The 20534-nt window shown below is 35.5% G+C and overlaps 1 protein-coding gene across 1 annotated transcript; it reads left to right on the top strand.

Annotated features, from left to right (window-relative positions):
• Positions 1 to 6430: 6430 nt before the first annotated feature.
• Positions 6431 to 15493, top strand: LOC126778844 (43 kDa receptor-associated protein of the synapse homolog). The gene is made up of 12 exons (XM_050502551.1): positions 6431 to 6513; positions 7140 to 7222; positions 7828 to 7985; positions 8513 to 8664; positions 10067 to 10189; positions 10628 to 10811; positions 11344 to 11544; positions 12062 to 12171; positions 12246 to 12426; positions 13294 to 13484; positions 14473 to 14608; positions 15398 to 15493. Exons 1-12 carry the CDS (start codon positions 6476 to 6478, stop codon positions 15491 to 15493), a joined length of 1653 nt encoding a protein of 550 aa, XP_050358508.1. The 5' UTR covers positions 6431 to 6475.
• The last annotated feature ends 5041 nt before the right edge of the window (positions 15494 to 20534 follow it).

Here is a 20534-nt window from a genome sequence, read left to right as displayed (position 1 = left end):
ATATACATTTTTTATAGATAAATTTGGAAACCTTGTTTAATTTCTGGAAGAAAATATAGTTTATGTAATTCTGACCCAGAAGATGGGCTTCACGTGTAACTGAAAACTTTTATAAAGTTCCCGCGCATTCACGTATCGGGTATCTTTTAATTTAAACTGTTTTTCTCTGTATCAATAATATTTGCATTTTTTGACAAGGATTTTTTTTTATATGTCCGGGATGGCAAATGACTCTACTCCACCTGATGGTAAGTTGTAGTAGAGTCCAAACGCGACGACGGCCAGTACAGTCGGGAAGAATGTTCTGTACTAGCCGTCACCGCCTTGCCGGCCCGCAAGATGCCTCTTCAGGCCTCGTTTGAATGAACCCGGGTTGTAAGAGGAGGGGAACACGTGAGCTGGTAAGGAATTCCATTTTTTGGTAGTGCGACAAAGAAAGGAGTTGCCAAATTTCTTTGTGCGCGATGGAATTGATGTCACAGTTAGGCAGTGACATCGAGAACCAGCTCGCGTGGACTTAAGAAGGAAGGGGGAAGCAGGAATTAGAGAGAATAATTCCTCAGAGCACTCGCCGTGATACAGTCGATAGAAAGCGCTCAGTGCTGCTATCTCGCGACGCAATTGTAAAGGTTCAAGGGTGTTTGTGACCTTTACGTCGCCAATAATGCGTACTACACGTCGCTGCAACCGGTCCAAGGCCTCCCGTAGGTACTTAGCGGAGCCATCCCAAAGGTGCGAGCAATATTCAACGCAAGACCGTACCTGTGTTTTGTATAACAGGCACAGTTGTTGTGGCGTGAAAAAACGCCGCACCTTGTTTAGAACTCCGAGTTTTCGTGAAGCTGTTTTATAATAGCCTCGATGTAATCCCTTGGACTAAGGTCGCAGCGAACGTCCATCCCCAGCATGGCGATTTTGCTTTGTATCATCAGCGGTATGCCACAGAGGGAGGGATGAGGGTAAAATGGTGACTTTTTCGCTGTGAGAGCGCATACCTGTGTTTTCTTGGCATTAAACTCAACAAGATTATCAGAACACCATTTGGCGATGAGCTCTAACGTCCTATCGAGTTCAATGACAAGATTCTCCCGCCTCTCCTCAGTTTCCGCCCGCCCAGCCACTGCGCGTCCGTGGTATCCACCATGCACTGTACTGTCATCTGCATAGCAATGTATGTTCCCAAGGGAGAGCATATCATTGATATGCAAAAGAAAGAGTGTGGGAGATAGCACAGATCCCTGGGGGACCCCAGCATTCACTACATAGAATTGTGAAGCGCAAACATCTACTAAAACACGAAGGCTACGCTTGTGTAGGAAGCTGGCAATCCAGGTGCATAGCTGAGCAGGCAGACCATATGCCGGTAGCTTGGAGAGAAGACTTCTGTGCCAGACCCTGTCGAAAGCCTTGGAGATATCGAAGCTGACAGCCAACGATTCTCCATGCTTGTCGATAGCTTCACCCCAGAGGTGTGTTACGTACGCTAGAAGATCACCTGTGGACCGTTTTGGTCGAAACCCGTACTGACGATCTTTTTTTTTTTTTTATAGAATAGGAAGGCGGACGAGCATATGGGCTACCTGATGGTAAGTGGTCACCAACGCTCTTAGACATTGGCATTGTAAGAAATGTCAACCATCGCTTACATATCCAATGCGCCACCAACCTTGGGAACTAAGATTTTATGTCCCTTGTGCCTGTAATTACACTGGCTCACTCACCCTTCAAACCGGAACACAACAATATCAAGTATTGCTGTTTTGCGGTAGAATATCTGATGAGTGGGTGGTACCTACCCAGACGAGCTTGCACAAAGCCCTACCATCATTAATTAGACAGTGATCTTCTAGGTAATGGATCAGTTGGTTGTTTAGAATCCGTTCCATCATCTTACAAAGTACTGAGGTGATAGCTATTGGTCGATAATTTGCCGGGTCAGACCGATCCCCTTTTTTGGGAACCAAATTAAATTAAATTGGGAATTAAAGTTAAAAAAATATATTAATTACATATAAAACTTCGAAACGGAAGTGCGTACCGGATTAAGCTTTTGCGTTGCAGTCCAACGGTTTTTAAACCAAAATATCGCTTCTCCGTAATAACATATATAGCTGAACAAGGATTCTTGTCACGAAACGAATTGCACACGGGTGAAGCCGCAGTTTCAGCTGGTATCTATATATATATGTACATAAAGACCAGCTGCCCGTTTCGACTTTGTACGGCTAAACAACATAAATGTTAACTGCTTAATTAAAAGTCTCTAATTTCTTAACTTAATTAAAATATTAAGTTTCAAATGTAAGATGATTTTTTTAATAGCATTTGCGTAAATTTAGTTAGCGTCTAGGTAGCGAAAGCAGAAACAAAACTATTATTAAACTGGTGGTAGGGCTTTGTGCAAGCTTGTCTGGGTAGGTACTACCCACTCATCAGATATTCTACCGCAAAACAGCAGTACTTGTTATTGTTGTGTTCCGGTTTGAAGGGTGAGTGAGCCAGTGTAATTACAGGCACAAGGGACATAAAATCTTAGTTCCCAAGGTTGGTGGCGCATTGGATATGTAAGCGATGGTTAACATTTCTAACAATGCCAATGTCTAAGGGCGTTGGGTGACCACTTACCATCAGGTGGCCCATATGCTCGTCCATCTTCCTATTCTATAAAAAAAAAAAAACAAAAATATACTAAAATTCAAGTTTCACCTGTACTTTCGGAAATCTCGTTAGTCAGTCCGTGAGGCCATCTGACGTAAGCCATAGACACACACGTACTGTCAAATATACAGATAAAACCTTATCATAGACACTAAGATATGAATTATCTATGGGATCATAGACAAATATTACGTTTATCAATTAATTCGATATATTACTAATAATTGATTTTCTATTTTATTATTTTTATATATTATTTTAAACTATATACAATCATGATAAAGCTCTATAGCTAACTAAATTCCAATAACATTGCTCGACGATTAAACACTGTGTCATGTTCTGTGTTCGAGCGTGCTAAACTATCATATGTTTGTGACAGACACAGTTTTATTTTCGTGTTGTTGGAAAACGGAATGGGTGTCGATTTGGATTTTTACGCATGCGCAGTTATAGCTTTAAATGAGATGGAGGGATGCTGATTTAGAATAATGAATCATATGGAGCTGTTATTTTATTAAATTTCAACAGTGTACTGTTTTAGCAAGTACTCGTTGCAATAAATACTTATTTGATTTTATTTAAGGAAATATTTTAAAGTTGTATGGAAATAATAAAATTATAATGTACGTTACATTTTAATTCCAAGTATATAAATCTATATTTATTTAAATCATTATAAACATATAAAAGTATTTCTTTCCCAGTTTTTTGAAAAAATACTCTTAATTGCCAATAAGTAACTCAAAATTTGATTAAAATAATTTTTTTGTTAGATGTCTACTTCTGTAATATTTTAATCTGTTTATATTTCTATAATTAAAATTATTTTTATAAACATTTCATTCCTGTAAATTAAGTGCGTAATGAAAATAAAATTTATAAGTTAAATATTCGACTAAAAGAAAAACATTGAATACATACTCTATAGATTTCTCCGTTCCCCTACACAACAGCAGCCGGGGTGTGATCAGCGAGCAAGGACACTTGCGCTATAAAATTAACAATAAAAATTGTGAAAAACAAATCAATTAAATACGTTAACGCCTCTTAAATATCATCTTGTACAGTGTTATTGTAAAAACAAATGTTTTTGTGAAGAAAATACATATACAACCTACTTTCCCTGGACGAGAAGTAAGTAACGATTTTTCGTAACCTTTTTAATCTATAAATTCTATTTTTAAAATATTGCACATAAAACATATCAATGTATTTCTTAGTATTATGTATAGAAAATATATTTTATTTTATTTAATGAAAATGAATTAGTGCAGAATGCAATGATATTTTATTGTTTTTTATTTATTTTTTTTGTTTAGGAATAATGTTGTAATACACAGTTATTTTTTTTATATGCCGTAGCGATTTTGTTGTATTTTTTTAAATGATTAGATTTAAAAACCGAAGGTGCGCTGACCTAATTTTCTCAAATGACATTTACCCAGTAGATACATGGGTGACCTAGGTCATGCGGACAGACTATTTACTTAAATATAATTTATTATCTATTAATAAACAATTATACTTACACCATGTGTTAGGTGAATTTTTAAGTTATTTTTATTTTACATATTTAAATCTTTATCATTAATTTTATATTTTTAACAAAAATACTGTATACAATATTTCATAAAAATATTTATTTTGTAACGGTGTCATTGCATACAGTTTTTTTTTTAATTTATAACTTTTTTTTGTGTGTCAACAAAGGTCAATCTGGAAAAGTCTCGATAAAGCAAATTCGGAATATTATAAATTCGTTTCGTAATTAATGCGATAATGAATGAAATATTATTTACCATTATTTTATAAATAAACGACTCGAGCACTAACATAAAGTATCAAGAATATCGTCAATTAGACGTTTTAATTTGAAGTCCATTCACGAGCTTCAATTTTTTTATTAATTGCTTTCTTTGTATATAATTAAATACTGTTTTTTTAATTTAATATAGAGTGGTATATGAGGTTCTTGATGGTAGGTGGACTGCAACGCCCACAGACAATTTTAGAAACATTAACTGTCTCTTATATCGCCAATGCGCCACCAACCTTTGGAACTTAAAGTCAAAAATCTTTATTCAATATAGAAGCGTTACACTTACTTATTTTGTCATAAATCTACCAACGGTTTGGAAATAAACACTGAGAATAACTCATCCTTTACTATTACAAACAAAACAATAGCAGAATATATATATTTTTTTAATTTGAAATAACCTGGAGGCGATGTCCCTTGAGCCTGATACTGGCTCACTCGCGAACATGTTGATAATTTTTTTGTATAATATAGGTAGGCGGACGAGCATGTGGGCCTGATCGTAAGTGGACACTAACGCCCACAGACATTGGGATTGTAAGTTAACCATCGCTTACATCGCAAATGCGCCACCAACCTTGGAAACTAAGATTTTATGTCCCTTGTGCCTGTAATTACACTGGCTCACTCACCCTTCAAACCGGAACACAACAATACCAAGTACTGCTGTTTTGCGGTAGAATATCTGATGAGTGGGTGGTACCTACTCAGACGAGCTTGCACAAAGCTCTACCACCAGTCGATTTATTTACATATATATGAAATAAAAAAATAGATATATATGGTTCGTTCAATGTCTGCATGAATTTATTGACAGTTTAAGGTAATTTAAGAAACGTTTGTGTGTTGAAAACACAAATTTATATTCTGTAAAGTCAATTTTATATTGTATGTATGTAGTATTGTATGTAGTTTTTATTTCCAAGCCAAAATCATCTTTTGATTTTTGTCGGTTTCGTTTAACAGTGCTTTTAAGAGTTATTATATTTTTGATTTCGATTCATTTTACACGAGCTCAGAACTCTTTTTCAGAAATCTTGGAAAAAATCATTAAGAAACTTGAACCAGAAAAAAATCGCATCTTTTTTTATTCCACAGATAATGCAACCTTGAACAATGGACGGTGACAGTTTTAAAATGAATATGGAATGTATTTATTTTTACAACGCTGTTTGAATTGAGTGAGTATTGTACATTAATCAGTTAAGAGAGATGGTTCTGTGGTTGGTTAACGAGAGTCTTAATCGAAGATTGAGCGTTCAAACCCAGAAAATTGGATTTTTGCGGTAAAGAAAAATATCGTGAGGAAATCTGCTTATGTCAAAGAAACATCTGTCACATTGTATCCACTAATCTAGAATGTGGTGGAATAAGGTCTGAACCTTCCAAGCTTTCTCCTATAGAATTCTTAGACCAGCAATGAAACTTTTAAAAGCTGGTTCTTTTATTTACTTATAACAAAGTATATGGATGGCATCATAGTAGATAATCATTTGTTTTCATAATCAAAATAAATTCACTAAATCTAAATATCTCAATCTCTCGCGATTAATAGAACAGAATCATCTCTTTTTGTATAATTATTGTTAGTTTTTTTTAGTTTCCAAAGCTGTTTTGTAGAAGAATGCTGCTGTACCACTTGCTCATAAGTATTGTGGCAGAGTGGATTAGAGAATCTTAAGAACTGATTAGGCATTTTTTTAAGAGCTTCAGTCACTCATATAAAAAATCACATGAATACCTCAATGTGATGGCGGGAAATCAGTCTACCAGTAAAAGCATTTCAGAACATATGCTATATCCTAGTCAAAACCGCAACATCACTGTCATTTTGCTAAAATACGAGTTATAATTCGTCTTGTCTTACCTCTCTTTCAAAATCCTCACTCAATTAACCATCTTTCTTTATTACAGGAAGTTCTCGTGGTGGGCGAGCAAGAGGACGCGATGCACCCAGCCCATGCCAGGTGACGCTGCCGCTTACACCCGCGGAACATGTCATGGGACTCAATCGAGTCGCGCGACTTCCTCGGGTATGTCTCTTTCGAACATTTTTTTTTTTTGTGAATGAAATAGCGAATTTATAGGGAATATAAATCGTTAATAGTTATAAACATTATGTTTCAATTATTTTAAATTCAAATAATAAATTAGGTAGTGCTAATCAACTAATTAGCTGTGAACTGCCGACTTAGAATTGTACTCCCCATTCTCATCCCGTGGGTGTCGTAAAAGATGACAAAGGGACGGGTAAAAGGGCAGCATCCCACCCGTAAACAACTACCGCGCAGTACTACTGCGCTCGCCAACGCCTGCCCAGCGCGGCGAGTATGGGCAAATCCTTTTATATGGTGGATCCGACTAAAAATGCCCCCAGTTACCGGAAATCCCGCTCGGCCCGACCAAGGTAGTGTTCGCGGTTTTATAACCTTAAGAAGGTGGCAGGTACCGGGAGCTTTGGCACGACTTGGAGAGGCCTATGTTCAGCATTGGACTACGGTTGGCTGTTGATGAATGAAATAATAAGAGCAGATGAAAAAATATGAATATTATTTGATTGAAGTTTAGCATTAAATAAATATTGTAGAGTAACTTACTTCAGACTACAGAATACTTAATTAAAACTAAACATTCTTCTATTAATCCTATATATTTTCAGCGGGGTGCCGGCGCACCAACTGTCGGCTACGCGGCTGCTCAGCTCTCCTGATCCGTCGCGACACCATCTTGAAGATCCACCAGGTTATGACAAATTTTCTGATGTAATTTCCCGTTAACTGACAGACTTATGGCAATGTATGTTTTGACGAATATCTCATTATCAAAAAGTGTTCTCTTCCAGTGACGTGCACGTGGTCAAAGTTCAGAGCCATGCACCACCAACGATGGGATCTAAGATATAACCCCTTGTGTCTGTAATTAAGATAAGGCGTCTAAAAATTTATGGTGATAGGCTTATCTTAATGCCAATGCGAACAGAATGTTAGTACAAATAATTTAACTACGAATTAGAGTTCCATGAATGTTAAAAAGCTTGAAACCACAGTTATTGTGTGTGTGACAGTGATCTCTACGTTTGTATCGAGAAAAATATTGTGAATAATCTATTTACTAATTAATTTCTCAATACAGGAATAACTCAAAATAGTTTCAAAGACGATTATGTTTTTTAAATCCAAACATCACGCTTACAGTTTGAAGTATTATATAATATATTTTCTTTGTTTTAACACTGTGTCAGCTTTTAATAAATTAATGATGCCCAATTAAGTATAAAACTTTTATTAGGAGTGAGAACAACTGTATCCCATGGGATCAGTAATGTATTATTTTAACGCTATTTTCAGACGTATTTCCATTCTCTGAAGAATATCCGACTGAAGTGCGCAATGGGGCTATACGATGGGGATCCCGCTTTGGGCCAGCTCACCGGCCGTCCGCTGGTGTCCTCGAATGCTTTCGTATCTGCCGTTCACGTCTCGATCAATATCTTGCGAGACGAAAGGTGAGAGTGATAACGGCTTCGGCCACAGCGGCCAATTTCAAGAGAGATTAACCATAAGACATATTATAAAGCACAAGTGTGTGTGAAAACACAAATGGACGCTCAATTTCTTCACTCTCATAATCCGATGGGATGGCAATCCGACCTGGGGTTTTAACCCAGGACCTCGGATATGCGGTCTTATAACTATAACTAGCCGCTAGACCAACTAGGCGGCAAGGTAAGAGTATTTTATCTTCACAAAACATGGTTTTCCACCAACCCGCATTGGAGCAGTGTGGTGGAATAAGCTCCAAAAATTCTCCTCAAAATGAGTAGAGGAGGCCTTTAGCCCAGCAGTGGGACATTCACAGGCTGTTACGGATTCGGAAAACATGGTGATAGCAGAACATGCTTCAATATTCAGTTATAGACCTATGTATATTTTGTTAATAATTTCAATACAATTTTGTAGCTTGATATAATCATTTCCACTATTGCAGTTATTTACATATGAATGAATGAATACAAGTAACAAAATATTGTAGATCGAAAGAGGAGTGCGGCTTTATGGTCAGAATGAACAACGCCTGGCGGTGAAGGTATGGCTGTCCGCACTGCGTGGGGTGCGACACAGGAGCGACAAATTCGCTTTACTGGGACATCTTTATCAAGCTTACATGGACTTTGGAAAATACAGGTACAAACAGAATAACTTTTTCTAAATCTTGTTGAAGACAGTCAGAAATATTTATTTAATAAAGAAGCGTTATTACTTAAAAAAGCCGAGATGGCCCAGTGGTAAAAACGCGTGAATCTTAAGCGATGATCGTGGGTTCAAACCCGGGCAAGCACCACTGAATTTTCATGTGCTTAATTTGTAATTATAATTCATCTCGTGCTTTACGGTGAAGGAAAACATCGTGAGGAAACCTGCATGTGTCTAATTTCACTGAAGTTCTGCCACATGTGAATTCTACCAACCCGCATTGGAGCAGCGTGGTGGAATAAGCTCCAAACCTTCTCCTCAAAAAGAGGAGAGGAGGCCTTTAGCCCAGCAGTGGGACATTCACAGGCTGTTACGGGTACGGTTACGGTACGTTACACTTGCTTATAAGGCCCGTATTACAGAAAGTAACTCAAGTAGAGTTTAAACTCTAATCATCCAGAACTAGTTTTAGGTACAGATCGAAATCTTATTTTAGAACGAGTTTTAATTATTACTCAGTTGAAACTAGACTCGAGCAACGAAATGATATCTGTTTAAATTGCCTTTGATTGCAGTCGGTTCTCATTTACCATTTTTTTTTTTTATAATTTTAAATTTACTCCATTTCAAGATGTAGTCGAAAGTGACGAAATATTCCTGTTCAAAACAGAACTTAAAAATACAAATAACGGCATAATTAAGGTAATTACCAAGAATATGATTATGATATTATTAGGATTATTTTTCTTGTTATATGAGTATTATATGTGTATATATTGTACTAGTTTTTGCCCGCGTGTCTGGGACTGCCTAAGTGTCCAAAATCTATTGTCAGTCAATGACAGCGAAGTTTATTGTTTTACTTCAAGAAGTTGAAGTATGAACTTAAGTGTGGTGGGGAGAGATCTTGCTGATTTTCGATAGGCAATATAATAAATAATAGGGATGATATAATGCGCTCCTGGCCAATGTCGGCGGCCATTCTTTACGAAGACTAGCGTATCGCGCAAGAGATATCATAGTGTAGAAGTGTATGAACAAACACAAAAACACAAGCGCACTTTCTAACTCCTCACTTAATCTGATGAGACAAAACGACACGTTCGGTGAGAGTTCAGGCGCACGACATATTTTTCTCCCCTAAGATTTTGAGAACCTTTAATTGACCCCACTCCGGATTGGAATCCAAGCCTTTTAGCTAGTAGACCTAACGGGTCTAAAATATGGTACTGCAGTCTGCTAACACATTTTATGAAACAAAAATTACATTAAGTATATAGTTTATTAAATATACGCCAACATTTTAATATGTTACATTTCAAAATCGCCACAAACTTACTGTCCAGCGTAATATAAGTATATTTTTTTAATGTCTTGTTTATAATTTTTTTAGGGAATCTCTTGAATTCGCTAATCGACAACTCGGCATATCAGAGGAATTGGATTCGGCTCCGATGCGTGCTGAAGCCTATCTGAACCTCGCACGCGCTCATCAAACACTTGGCGGTCTTGACAGGTAACTAATAATTTGGCGTATTATTTAACATTTTAACGAGTTGACAACTTTTCTTGGTGGTAGGGCTTTGTGCAAGCCTGCGAAGGCACCACCCACTCTTCAGATATTCTATAGTCTATGTTATGTTCCGGTTTGAAGGGTGAGTGAGCCAGTGTAATTACAGGCACAAGAGACATAAAATCTTAGTTTCTAAGGTTGGTGGAATAGTAAGAAATGGTTGATATTTCTTACATCGCCAATGTCTATAGACAGTGGTGACCAGTTACCATTATTTGCCAGTCCACCAACCTATTTCATTAAAAAAAAAACGAATATTATTGGTAGTTATAACTTGTTCAAATTCTAAGCTTATGTTAAAAGATTTATTACAAAAACAAAAGCTAAGTTCATCCCATTTTTTTGTCAAATTTGGTGTTAAGCTAAAACGTTTATTTCCAGAGCTCTATCATACGCTCGCCACGCACTTTACAACGATTGTGGGGGAGGCTCAACTGCAGGATGTGTTCACCTCACCGTAGCAGCTGTGAGCTTGGAGCTTGGGGCGTTTTCGAAAGCCATGGATGGCTTCCAAAAAGCCCTGGCTGTAGCACAAGGTCAAAATGATAACACGCTGCTGTTACAGGTACTCTGGCAAGATTTTTTTTCATTTTTTTTCATTTCCATTACCTCTCAATATTTGGACCCGCTATAATAATAATAATGTTCTCCAGACCGATTTCAGCCACGTCGGTCAATCTCAAGAGAGATTAGCCAATTACGCGATATAGGGAGATATTATAATGCACAAGTGAGTGCGCAAACACAGGTGCACTCTCTGTTCCCTAGCTCCCTAGTTCAGACGCAGGACCAACGGTTTTACGTGCTTTTCGAGCCACGGGAGTGTACACACTTTTTATTGACCCGACCTGGGATTTGAGCCCAGGACTTCCGGTTCTGCAGCCTTACATGTAGCCAACTGCTATACTGAGGTAATCAAGGGTTATATTCGTGTTTATAAGTTATCGTGATATATATTGGATTTATTGCAGATATTTTCAAGCAAATGCAAACAGCGAGATGGTGTTCTTCGCCACTGATCTATCATCTTCAAAATAACAACGACGTAATATTCTAAAAGAGGTGATCTTCATCAATCGACGATTTGATTGTTTCAGGTATACGTCGGTCTATCAGAACTGTGGCGTCGTCTCCGTGACACAGAACGTGCGGTGGCTTGTGCAGCGCGTGCGTGTGACCTCGGCCGCGGTCCGCGCTCGACTGACCTCAACACACGACACCACCGCACTGCACTTCTACAAATGGCCGCTGCTTTACGGGCAAGAGGCGAACTAGGGGACGCCCATGACTATTGTAACGTGAGTACATTCGATATTTAAATAATAAATCGTTCGATCCGTTAAAACACTACTACTACTGGTGGTAGGGCTTTGTGCAAGCTCGTCTGGGTAGGTACCACACAGTCATCAGATACTCTACCGCAAAACAGCAGTACTTGGTATTGTTGTGTTCCGGTTTGAAGGGTGAGTGAGCCAGTGTAATTACAGGCACAAGGGACATAAAATCTTAGTTCCCAAGGTTGGTGGCGTATTGGCGATGTTAACATTTCTTACAATGCCAATGTCTATGGGTGTTGGTGAGCACTTACCATCGAGTGGCCCATATGCTCGTCCGTCTAACTATTCTATAAAAAAAAATGTTATAAAATAATAGACTTCCGCCGCATCTTTCTGCCTGAACTTGATAAACTCTAACTACCGAACAGATCTTCATTCGGTTATCACCAATGAACAGAACGAGATAAGGACCGTTTAAGTGTATAATTCATGCTCTTATCAAATTTTGCTGGAGTTTCATTTCATGTATAATTTTCAGGAAGCTCTGCGTCTCGCAGCAGTAGCTGGCGATCAGGGTTGCTATGCTCGTGCTATGAGGATAGCTGGTGATGTTTACAGAAGAAAATGTGATTACGGGAAGGCGCTTAGGTAAAACTATTTACCGCACTGTCATTGGCTTAATTAAATACGTTAAATAAATAAAATTTTACTATTATTAATAGGCATTACGAAGTGGCAATGGGGGCTGGTCAATCTCTCGGTGATCGTTTAGCTCAAATGGAAGCAATGGACGGAGCCGCAAGATGTTTAGAAGCTTTGAGGCTTCAAGGCAGGATTTGTAACTGTCGCCCACTTGAATTCAATACAAGATTACTTGAAGTTGCTACGTCTGTTGGTTCAAAGGTAAGACAGAGAAAACTGCATTTATATATTAGGTCCCATATACATGATGTTAAAATGATGTATTGTAGATATACTGATTAATATACCTTTTTAATGTTATGCGTGGAATAGAGTGTGCCGAGATGGCCCTGTGGTAAGAACGCGTGAATCTTAACCGATGATCGTGGGTTCAAACCCGGGCAAGCACCACTGAATTTTCATGTGCTTAATTTGTGATTATAATTCATCTCGTGCTTTACGGTGAAGGAAAACATCGTGAGGAAACCTGCATGTGTCTAATTTCACTGAAATTCTGCCACATGTGAATTCTACCAACCCGCATTGGAGCAGCGTGTTGGAATAAGCTCCAAACCTTCTCCTCAAAAAGAGGAGAGGAGGCCTTTAGCCCAGCAGTGGGACATTCACAGGCTGTTACGGTGGAATAGAGTTACTATTGATTTAATAATACACTTTTTTAATTTAGAAAAGAGTAGGTAGAGTAGACTAGGTAGTAGGATTTTGTGCAAGTCCGTCTGGCTAGGTACCACCCACTCATCAGATATTCTACCGCAAAACAGCAGTACTTAGTATTGTTGTGTTCCGGTTTAAGGTGTGAGTGAGCCAGTGTAATTACGGGCACAGGGAACATAACATCTTCGTTCCCAAAATCGGTGGGGCATTGGCGATGTAAGTAATGGTTAATACTTCTTACATCGCCAATGTGTATGGGCGGTTGGGATCATTAACCGACCTATAATATAAAAAAAAATATTAAATTTCTTCACGGTTATTCTCTTTATTTCGGACCGGTACTACCAATATTATATTTAACCGACGGTCCAAATATTTTTGATAGTGTTCTATATTGTTACTGTAATTCCGAACGAGATGCTCGTCCGGCGCGTCCGGCTGCGCCTGGCCGACATCTACACGGCGCTGGGCGACAACAACGCGGCGGCGCGGCAGCGGCGCGCGGCGGGCGCGTGGGCGGCGCCGGCGTGCGCGCGCTGCCGCGAGCCGCTCGCCGAGCGCGCCGAGCCGCTCGCGTCGCTGCCCTGCGCGCACATCGTGCACCACGCGTGAGTGACGATCAGCTACGTTATACGAATTGTTACAATCTTGGAACTAGCAGTAAAAAGAAAAAAAAATTTGATTGTCCATTTATTGTTAACGTAGTAGGAAGAGTAGCAATTGCTCCGGGCCCCCCTTAAAAGGGGGCCCCACCTGTTTATACTCACTCATCTCTGTCTGAGCGTATTTTTATGAGTGAAACTTACTAAGACGTGGGATACAGAGTTAATATAATATAAAAATAAATGTATTAAAAAATATTGTGTAGTATCAAATGTCAGTAGTCAATTGGTATTTTTATCAAAGTTATTCTAAATTGCCAGGCCAATCTCATCTCTGGCTTTTTGTACTTGTCAGAGCCTAACAGGGCCTTTAGTAATCTACTGTATGATTTACAACACTAACGGTGTAACTAACTATACACTGGCGTAACTATAGGGGTGGCTGAATGCCACAGGCCCCCGACCCGATGGAAAACCAGGCTCAGAGCAAGCTCAGAAGTAACCTAACATTTTTAACAAAACTGGTCGTCAGTACATCATTATATTGACAGCTGACATTTGCACTGTAATATTGACTGACGTGGACATTACGAAATAAACACTATCTCTTATAAACCACTCAGTTTAATAGGTTACGTTTCTAGTGCTTGTAATTACACCGGCTAATTAACTAACTTATAATAACAATAATACAGAAACGACTATAAATTACTACAATATATAATTGACAAAAAAAATCGAGAGCGTTTTCGTTGCTCCATGATATGGAGCCAACATAAGAATTTCTCGACTTTAACATTGCTTGCGATTAAAACTTCTACGTAAGCTAATTTAAAAACAGAAAAGCGAATGCTATTCGAGTTCAATTATTAACAATAGGAGGAAATGATGACAACGCAACTTCCAAATCCCACCAATGTGTATGTTGCATAACAACTTAAGACATATTCCTAGTTATCTGTCGTGTCGTGTATAATGTTGGTTTTCTATTCAGCTGCATGCCTGAATCCTGGTCACGACGATCTACACGCAGCTCAGGAGGCGCGGAGTGCGCGGAGTGCGCCTCACCCCGCGCTCCTCGCGTCCCTCCCCCCGCACCGCCGGCACCACGCAGCTTGCCATCTCAGGTTGTGAGTATACAACCCTTGACTATTACATAATTTATTAATAATAATAATAAATAATAATGTCCTCCAGACCGATTTCGGCTACGGCGGCCAATCTCAAGAGAGATTAGCCAACTACGCAGGAGATATTATAGTGAACAAGTGTGTGCGCAAACACAGGTGCACTCTCTATTCCCTCACTCTCATAATCCGATGGGACGGCAATCCGACACGACCGGTAAGAGTTCAGGCGCCAGGACAGACGGCTTTAAGTGCTTTCCGAGGCACGGAAATGAGCACACTTCCAGACTCCAGACTTCCAGACTCCGGGCTGCTACTGAAAATTTTCTGACAGAAAAACCCAATAACTTTTTATTGGTCCGACCTGGGAATTGAACCCAGCACCTCCAGGTCTGGGGTCTTACATTAAGCCACTAGACCAACGAGGCAATCATTAACTCACATACGTACATAATAACTGTTAGCAAACAATAAACATTATATGGTCAATATTTTATATTTTAAGCAACCAACACAAGGCCTTTTAAAACTCTTTGACCGAATTGCTGTTTAAAGTAATTAAAGACAATGAATGACAGGTCGAAATTTTTTAATTAAATTCTCATTTCTTTATGTATCGAACAATATCTTGCACTATTAAAATTATTATATATATATATATATATATATATATATATATATATATATATATATATATATATACTTTCCTGACAGCTTCTGTTGAATAGTGGAAGCATGGATTTATATGTAAATGTAAAATTTTTAATATATAAATAAAAATTTGTGTTTCAGGATTTCCCCTTCGGCACTCCTCCAACACTTCGCGAATCAGATCTTAACTCTGTTCTATCCGACCACAGTAGTCAACAAGCTACGTCCAGCGTTTAGTTTATTTTAAAATAATAAATTACAGTTCAAACTCCTTTCAGATCAAAATTATATTTGACTGGCAACACAGTTAATTGCCATTAGATTAGTTTTTGATTTATTAATACATTACTATGCTACAATCCTATAGTATGCTTACAGAAAACCTAACTCAATTATATTTTTAGTCAAAAGTTATTGATGTGTAAATATCTTAGTGCACGGTATACGGTACGCTAACTGAGACTTCAAACGTCAGACGAGTCAGCGTAAGATTTCAAACGTCAGATGACGTCAGCGTATGATTTGTTATTGTAAGTGTGTGTTTGTTTGGAGGGGTTAACTGACTGAAAGCTCACGTGTTTACACATCAATTCTCGTGAGTAATACCAAAACCTGAGTATACCTAAAGTTGTCTTATATTGTAAGCCGTAATATATTCACGATAATTACTCCATAAAAAAAAAGGAAAAATTATTTATTGGTTTGCACTTTACATTTTTAATAATGGTATTATTTATTTTGTAAATAGTATCTTCATTTTAAATCAAATTATCTATGCTTTTTCGCATTTTCATTCACAATAATAATAATTTTATTAGCTGGTGGGAAGTGAGAACGAAATTACTTGTGTTCTCACGCTTTCTTTCGTTACGTCAATATAAAAATATTCAGTTTTTTTTTTTTTTTAATACGAATTCATACTAAAAACAAATTCTAGTACATAGCAATAGTGTGGAATTGAATACAATAATAGTTTATTTTTTCTGAATAAAAAATACTTATTTATCTATATTAAAAAAAATACTCACCTGATACTTACAAATTGTGACGAATTAATTATAAGATATTTTTTAAAATAAATACTCGATAGGCTCAAGGCAGCACATCATAGCGTCATACTGTCACTTTAAACAAAACAAAAAAATGTAAAAAAAAAAACGTATCTATTATTTATTACGTACCAATCTTTGTGTTTATTAAAATTTTTTTGCCTATATATTTCGTTTGTTATATGAAATATATAAATACGTTATGTCTTCAGTAGTTGGTATGATAATGAATATAAGAGAAATTACGAAAAAAAAATAATATGAATCAAGAAAAATTTAAATTCAGAATTAATTAAAAAATTGGATAAGTAAGTTCGTGACTTTTTAATGTCATTGTTGTGATTCATGTGTTTTTAGGCAAAGGTGATATATTATTATGATATTAAGTGGAAATTGAAAATATAATTTACTGTATATAAAAAAATATAAAAAAGGAAATGTCCATATCTGAGATTCATTCGTAAAAGAATGTTTATTGTTAAGATATTTTAAAGTACGCTTTATAAAGAATGATCATCCATTGGATGCGGAGTATTGAGTTCAACACGTGAATTTTGTTTAGCCGTTTAGCGCTAAGCAACCAATGGACAGTCAATCTAAACTTTCAGTTTTAAATAATTGTTGATGTGAAAAACTATAATTATATGTATTGTCGTATACATGGTGTTATGTAAGATAAATATAATATATTATGATGTAAATTATTATTAATTTTTAAGAAATTTAAATACGCTTGTATCGTGATAAACATTTGTTGCAAATGTTTTTTTTTTGTAGTTGTGATGAAAACATACGATTCGATTTTCGAAAGTAAATCAAATGTCAGTGTCAAATACATAACTGTCACATTAACTATCGAAAATCGAATTTTATTATCCTACTAAGATAAAAACATATAAATCTATAAACTATATATGTCTTGTACTTCGAAATGTTAATAATAGATCAGAAATACGTTTAATATAAACAAAAAAAAACCACAAACTGCCAAACTTTTATCTTGTGGTCAATTAAGCTCATAAACAAATATAATAAAAAAAATTATATAAAAATATGGAATAGTTGAGAGCACTGGTTTAGTCATCACATTTTAGGAGAAAATAAAATATTAACACATAAAACATTCCACTAATAATAATATAATAACGGCCTTTGCTTAGCGGGGGTTTAGTTAAAAGTTAAACAATCATAAACAATGCTGTGTTTTTGTCTTTCGAATTTCAAATCAATAATGACAAGTAAGGTCGTTGTTTTTTAAAGACTTGATGATTTTAATCTGAATGCTCATTGGTCGATGCCAGTCGATGACGCAATATTGGTATTGCGTCATCGACTGGCATCGACCAATGGTTGGCCATTGACCGTTCAGATAACAGCCAAGTTAATTCGACTTGAACCAATGTTTCAAAATCAGATATCTAGCTTACGCTGGATTTATGCATTTTGGATTCTTTTAACGCTACAATTGTTGACAGTTTTCAATATACTAATTGGTTTTTATATAAATACTGATAATAAACTATTCGTCAATACAATAATACCGATTTTAAAAGGAACATTTTGTATATGTCCCACTGTTAGGCTAAGGCCTCGCTAAGCAACATTTATAGGTAAGGCCGCTAGAGTTTAATAACGTATGTATCAATATATAATCAGGCCCAGACTTAGAGATCCAAGGCTCCTAGGCATTTTAAAATTTAAGGCCCCCATTCTGAAGCGGTAAGAGTAAAATTATATTAATTCGGGCTGGGTAGGGCTCCTCAGCTGGCAGGGCCTCTAAGCCGGGTAGGCATAGGAATTCATAAATCTAGGGCTGTTTATAATGTTGCCTTTAATCGCTGATCTTTGGCATGAGCATCATGGCGACCGCCATTGTCTTTTCTGTCATGTCTAAATTACTTAACATTTTTTTAATGTATCATTAAATAATAAACAATGATTTATCTTATATAAGCACATAATTAAATTTAACTATTTCAATATAATATCAAATCATTATTTATTTTAAGTTAATACATAAAATATACAACGTAAGTATGCGTGCGTATAAAAAGAAAAGCAATTTAAAGTACATAGTGATAATAATAAGAAAATAGATAGAAACAATATTGAATTTAATTTATTCTTGTATGAAATATACATATAAAGGTATTCATATCTCTCAGGAGCAGCACAGACCACAGATTATAAAATCTATCTGAATAAAAAAAGGTCACGCTATCGCAAGTGTCACAGACCAAATTGTAAGTTTGATTTACGTATTACGTATAATAATGTTTTTCATAAATTGTTATAGTTATTGCATTTTATTATATTTTGGAATAATAATATATATACACATTATTAACAACATAACATACTTTAAAATTGCCTTGTTAAATTGCCTAAACTTGTCTGCATAAAGTCATTTGTTTACAATAATGAGTATTTGTATTTTGTATTTTTTCGTCATTGTAATTTAGGGACAGATTAAAATATCGGTTTATCAAATATCTGTAGTCTGTGGAAGCCCTGAAGTATAGTTTCTCAAGACTTATTTAACCACTTACACAAACCTAGTGTTATTGTGACGTTATTTGAACTACTGAAAGTATTGTACTGGCCGTCACGCGAGTCCCTGTATACACTGGTACTGGCAATGTAAAACACATCTATGATGATTTCTTTTGCCTGTGGTAACAATGTACAACAGTATATTCCATATTGAACTAACGCCATAATGCTAAAATATCTCTGTAATATTTTAATGAAGTTTTAAGAAATATCTTAATATATAGAAAAAAAAACAATATATTTTAATTAATTTTATTCATTTTTAATTGTTAGGATATTTCTTTTTTAATATATAAATATTTTTCTGTTATGATAACACTTAGAGTTTAGAAAGATAATTAATAAATATTTTATCTGAATAAATGTTAAAATATTAAAAAAAATTGTTTCAAAATAATTAATAGTTTAAATAAATTCTAATTCTAGATCATTAATCATTGTTCGTTTTGTCCAAAAGTCTATTTATGTGTTAATGATGGATCCAAATATATAAATTACTATTATAAGTATAAAATCAAATATATACATATTGTCTGTATCTAGATAAAACTATTTTTTGTGTAACTATATTTGTGTAAAAATTCTACATCAATTTATTATAGTCTTGAAATGTTCATTTCAACAGATGTAATATTTATCTCTATTTATATTTTACTAGGTGTAATTTGAAACTGTTGTGTGATCTTAACTTTTTTTTTAAATATTGGTGGCAAAAACCTTCAAAATTAAATTCTAATAACTTCTCACTTCGATAGTTGTAGCATGCACTTAAAAGTATATAAATACTCATTACCCAGAGATAAAAATAAACGTTGTGATCAAATTTATTTCAAAAATGTTCCTAATAAGTTGTCTTATTATTCTAATTAGTTATGATACAAATAAAACCATATTTTATTCATTGTCAATGCATTTAAAAAAATTAACAATGCTAGAGTAAATCGCTTATAAAAGTCGTTTAAATATTATTAAAAATCGCTGAGCCCATCCTTTAAAAACTCTTTTATTGTTACATAAAACATGTAGTTGTGAATTTGGCGTTGTGTTTACCTATTATTTTAGATAATGTTAAGAATATTAAATATAATTGTTCGTTATATTTTAAAATTTTAATTGAGAATATATGAATAGAAAATAAATGTGTCTTTTTATTAATCTAACCTTTATTTTTTTTTTAATTTAATAAATATAGTATGTGGTGATGTGCAAAGAGGATGAAATTACTATGATTAGCAGTCAAGAGAAAATGGAGGTCTGAGAGAAAGATTTAAGATCGATAAAAAGATGTAAATGTCCCGTTAAATTAAATATTCATTAAAAGTTTTATAAATTCTAAATATTAATTTAATCATGGTCGGACAAAACACAAAAAATTGAAATCTTTAAAATAATTGTTAGGCTAAGTTAAATTTTAATTAATTATTAAGTAAAACAGAATGATTACATACAAACCATTATACATTTCTTCATACAATCGAAAAAGGAGCGCCAAATGCTAACTATGTATAATGTAGTACCAACTTAAGTATGCAGTTATATTTTGACATCGACAAACTACGTTCGGAATGAGTAAAATGTTCGAACATTTTACTTTTTTTAAATATACAAATATTACATTATAAGTGGTATTAATTATATAAAATCTATTGTAATATCAATTTTTATGCTTTTAATTT

Source organism: Nymphalis io, chromosome 27 (genome assembly GCF_905147045.1).
Source record: "Nymphalis io chromosome 27, ilAglIoxx1.1, whole genome shotgun sequence".
Classification (NCBI taxonomy): Eukaryota; Metazoa; Arthropoda; class Insecta; order Lepidoptera; family Nymphalidae; genus Nymphalis; species Nymphalis io.
The sequence above is the reverse complement of the archived record's forward strand: the minus strand, read 5'-3'. Positions and strand labels throughout refer to the sequence as shown.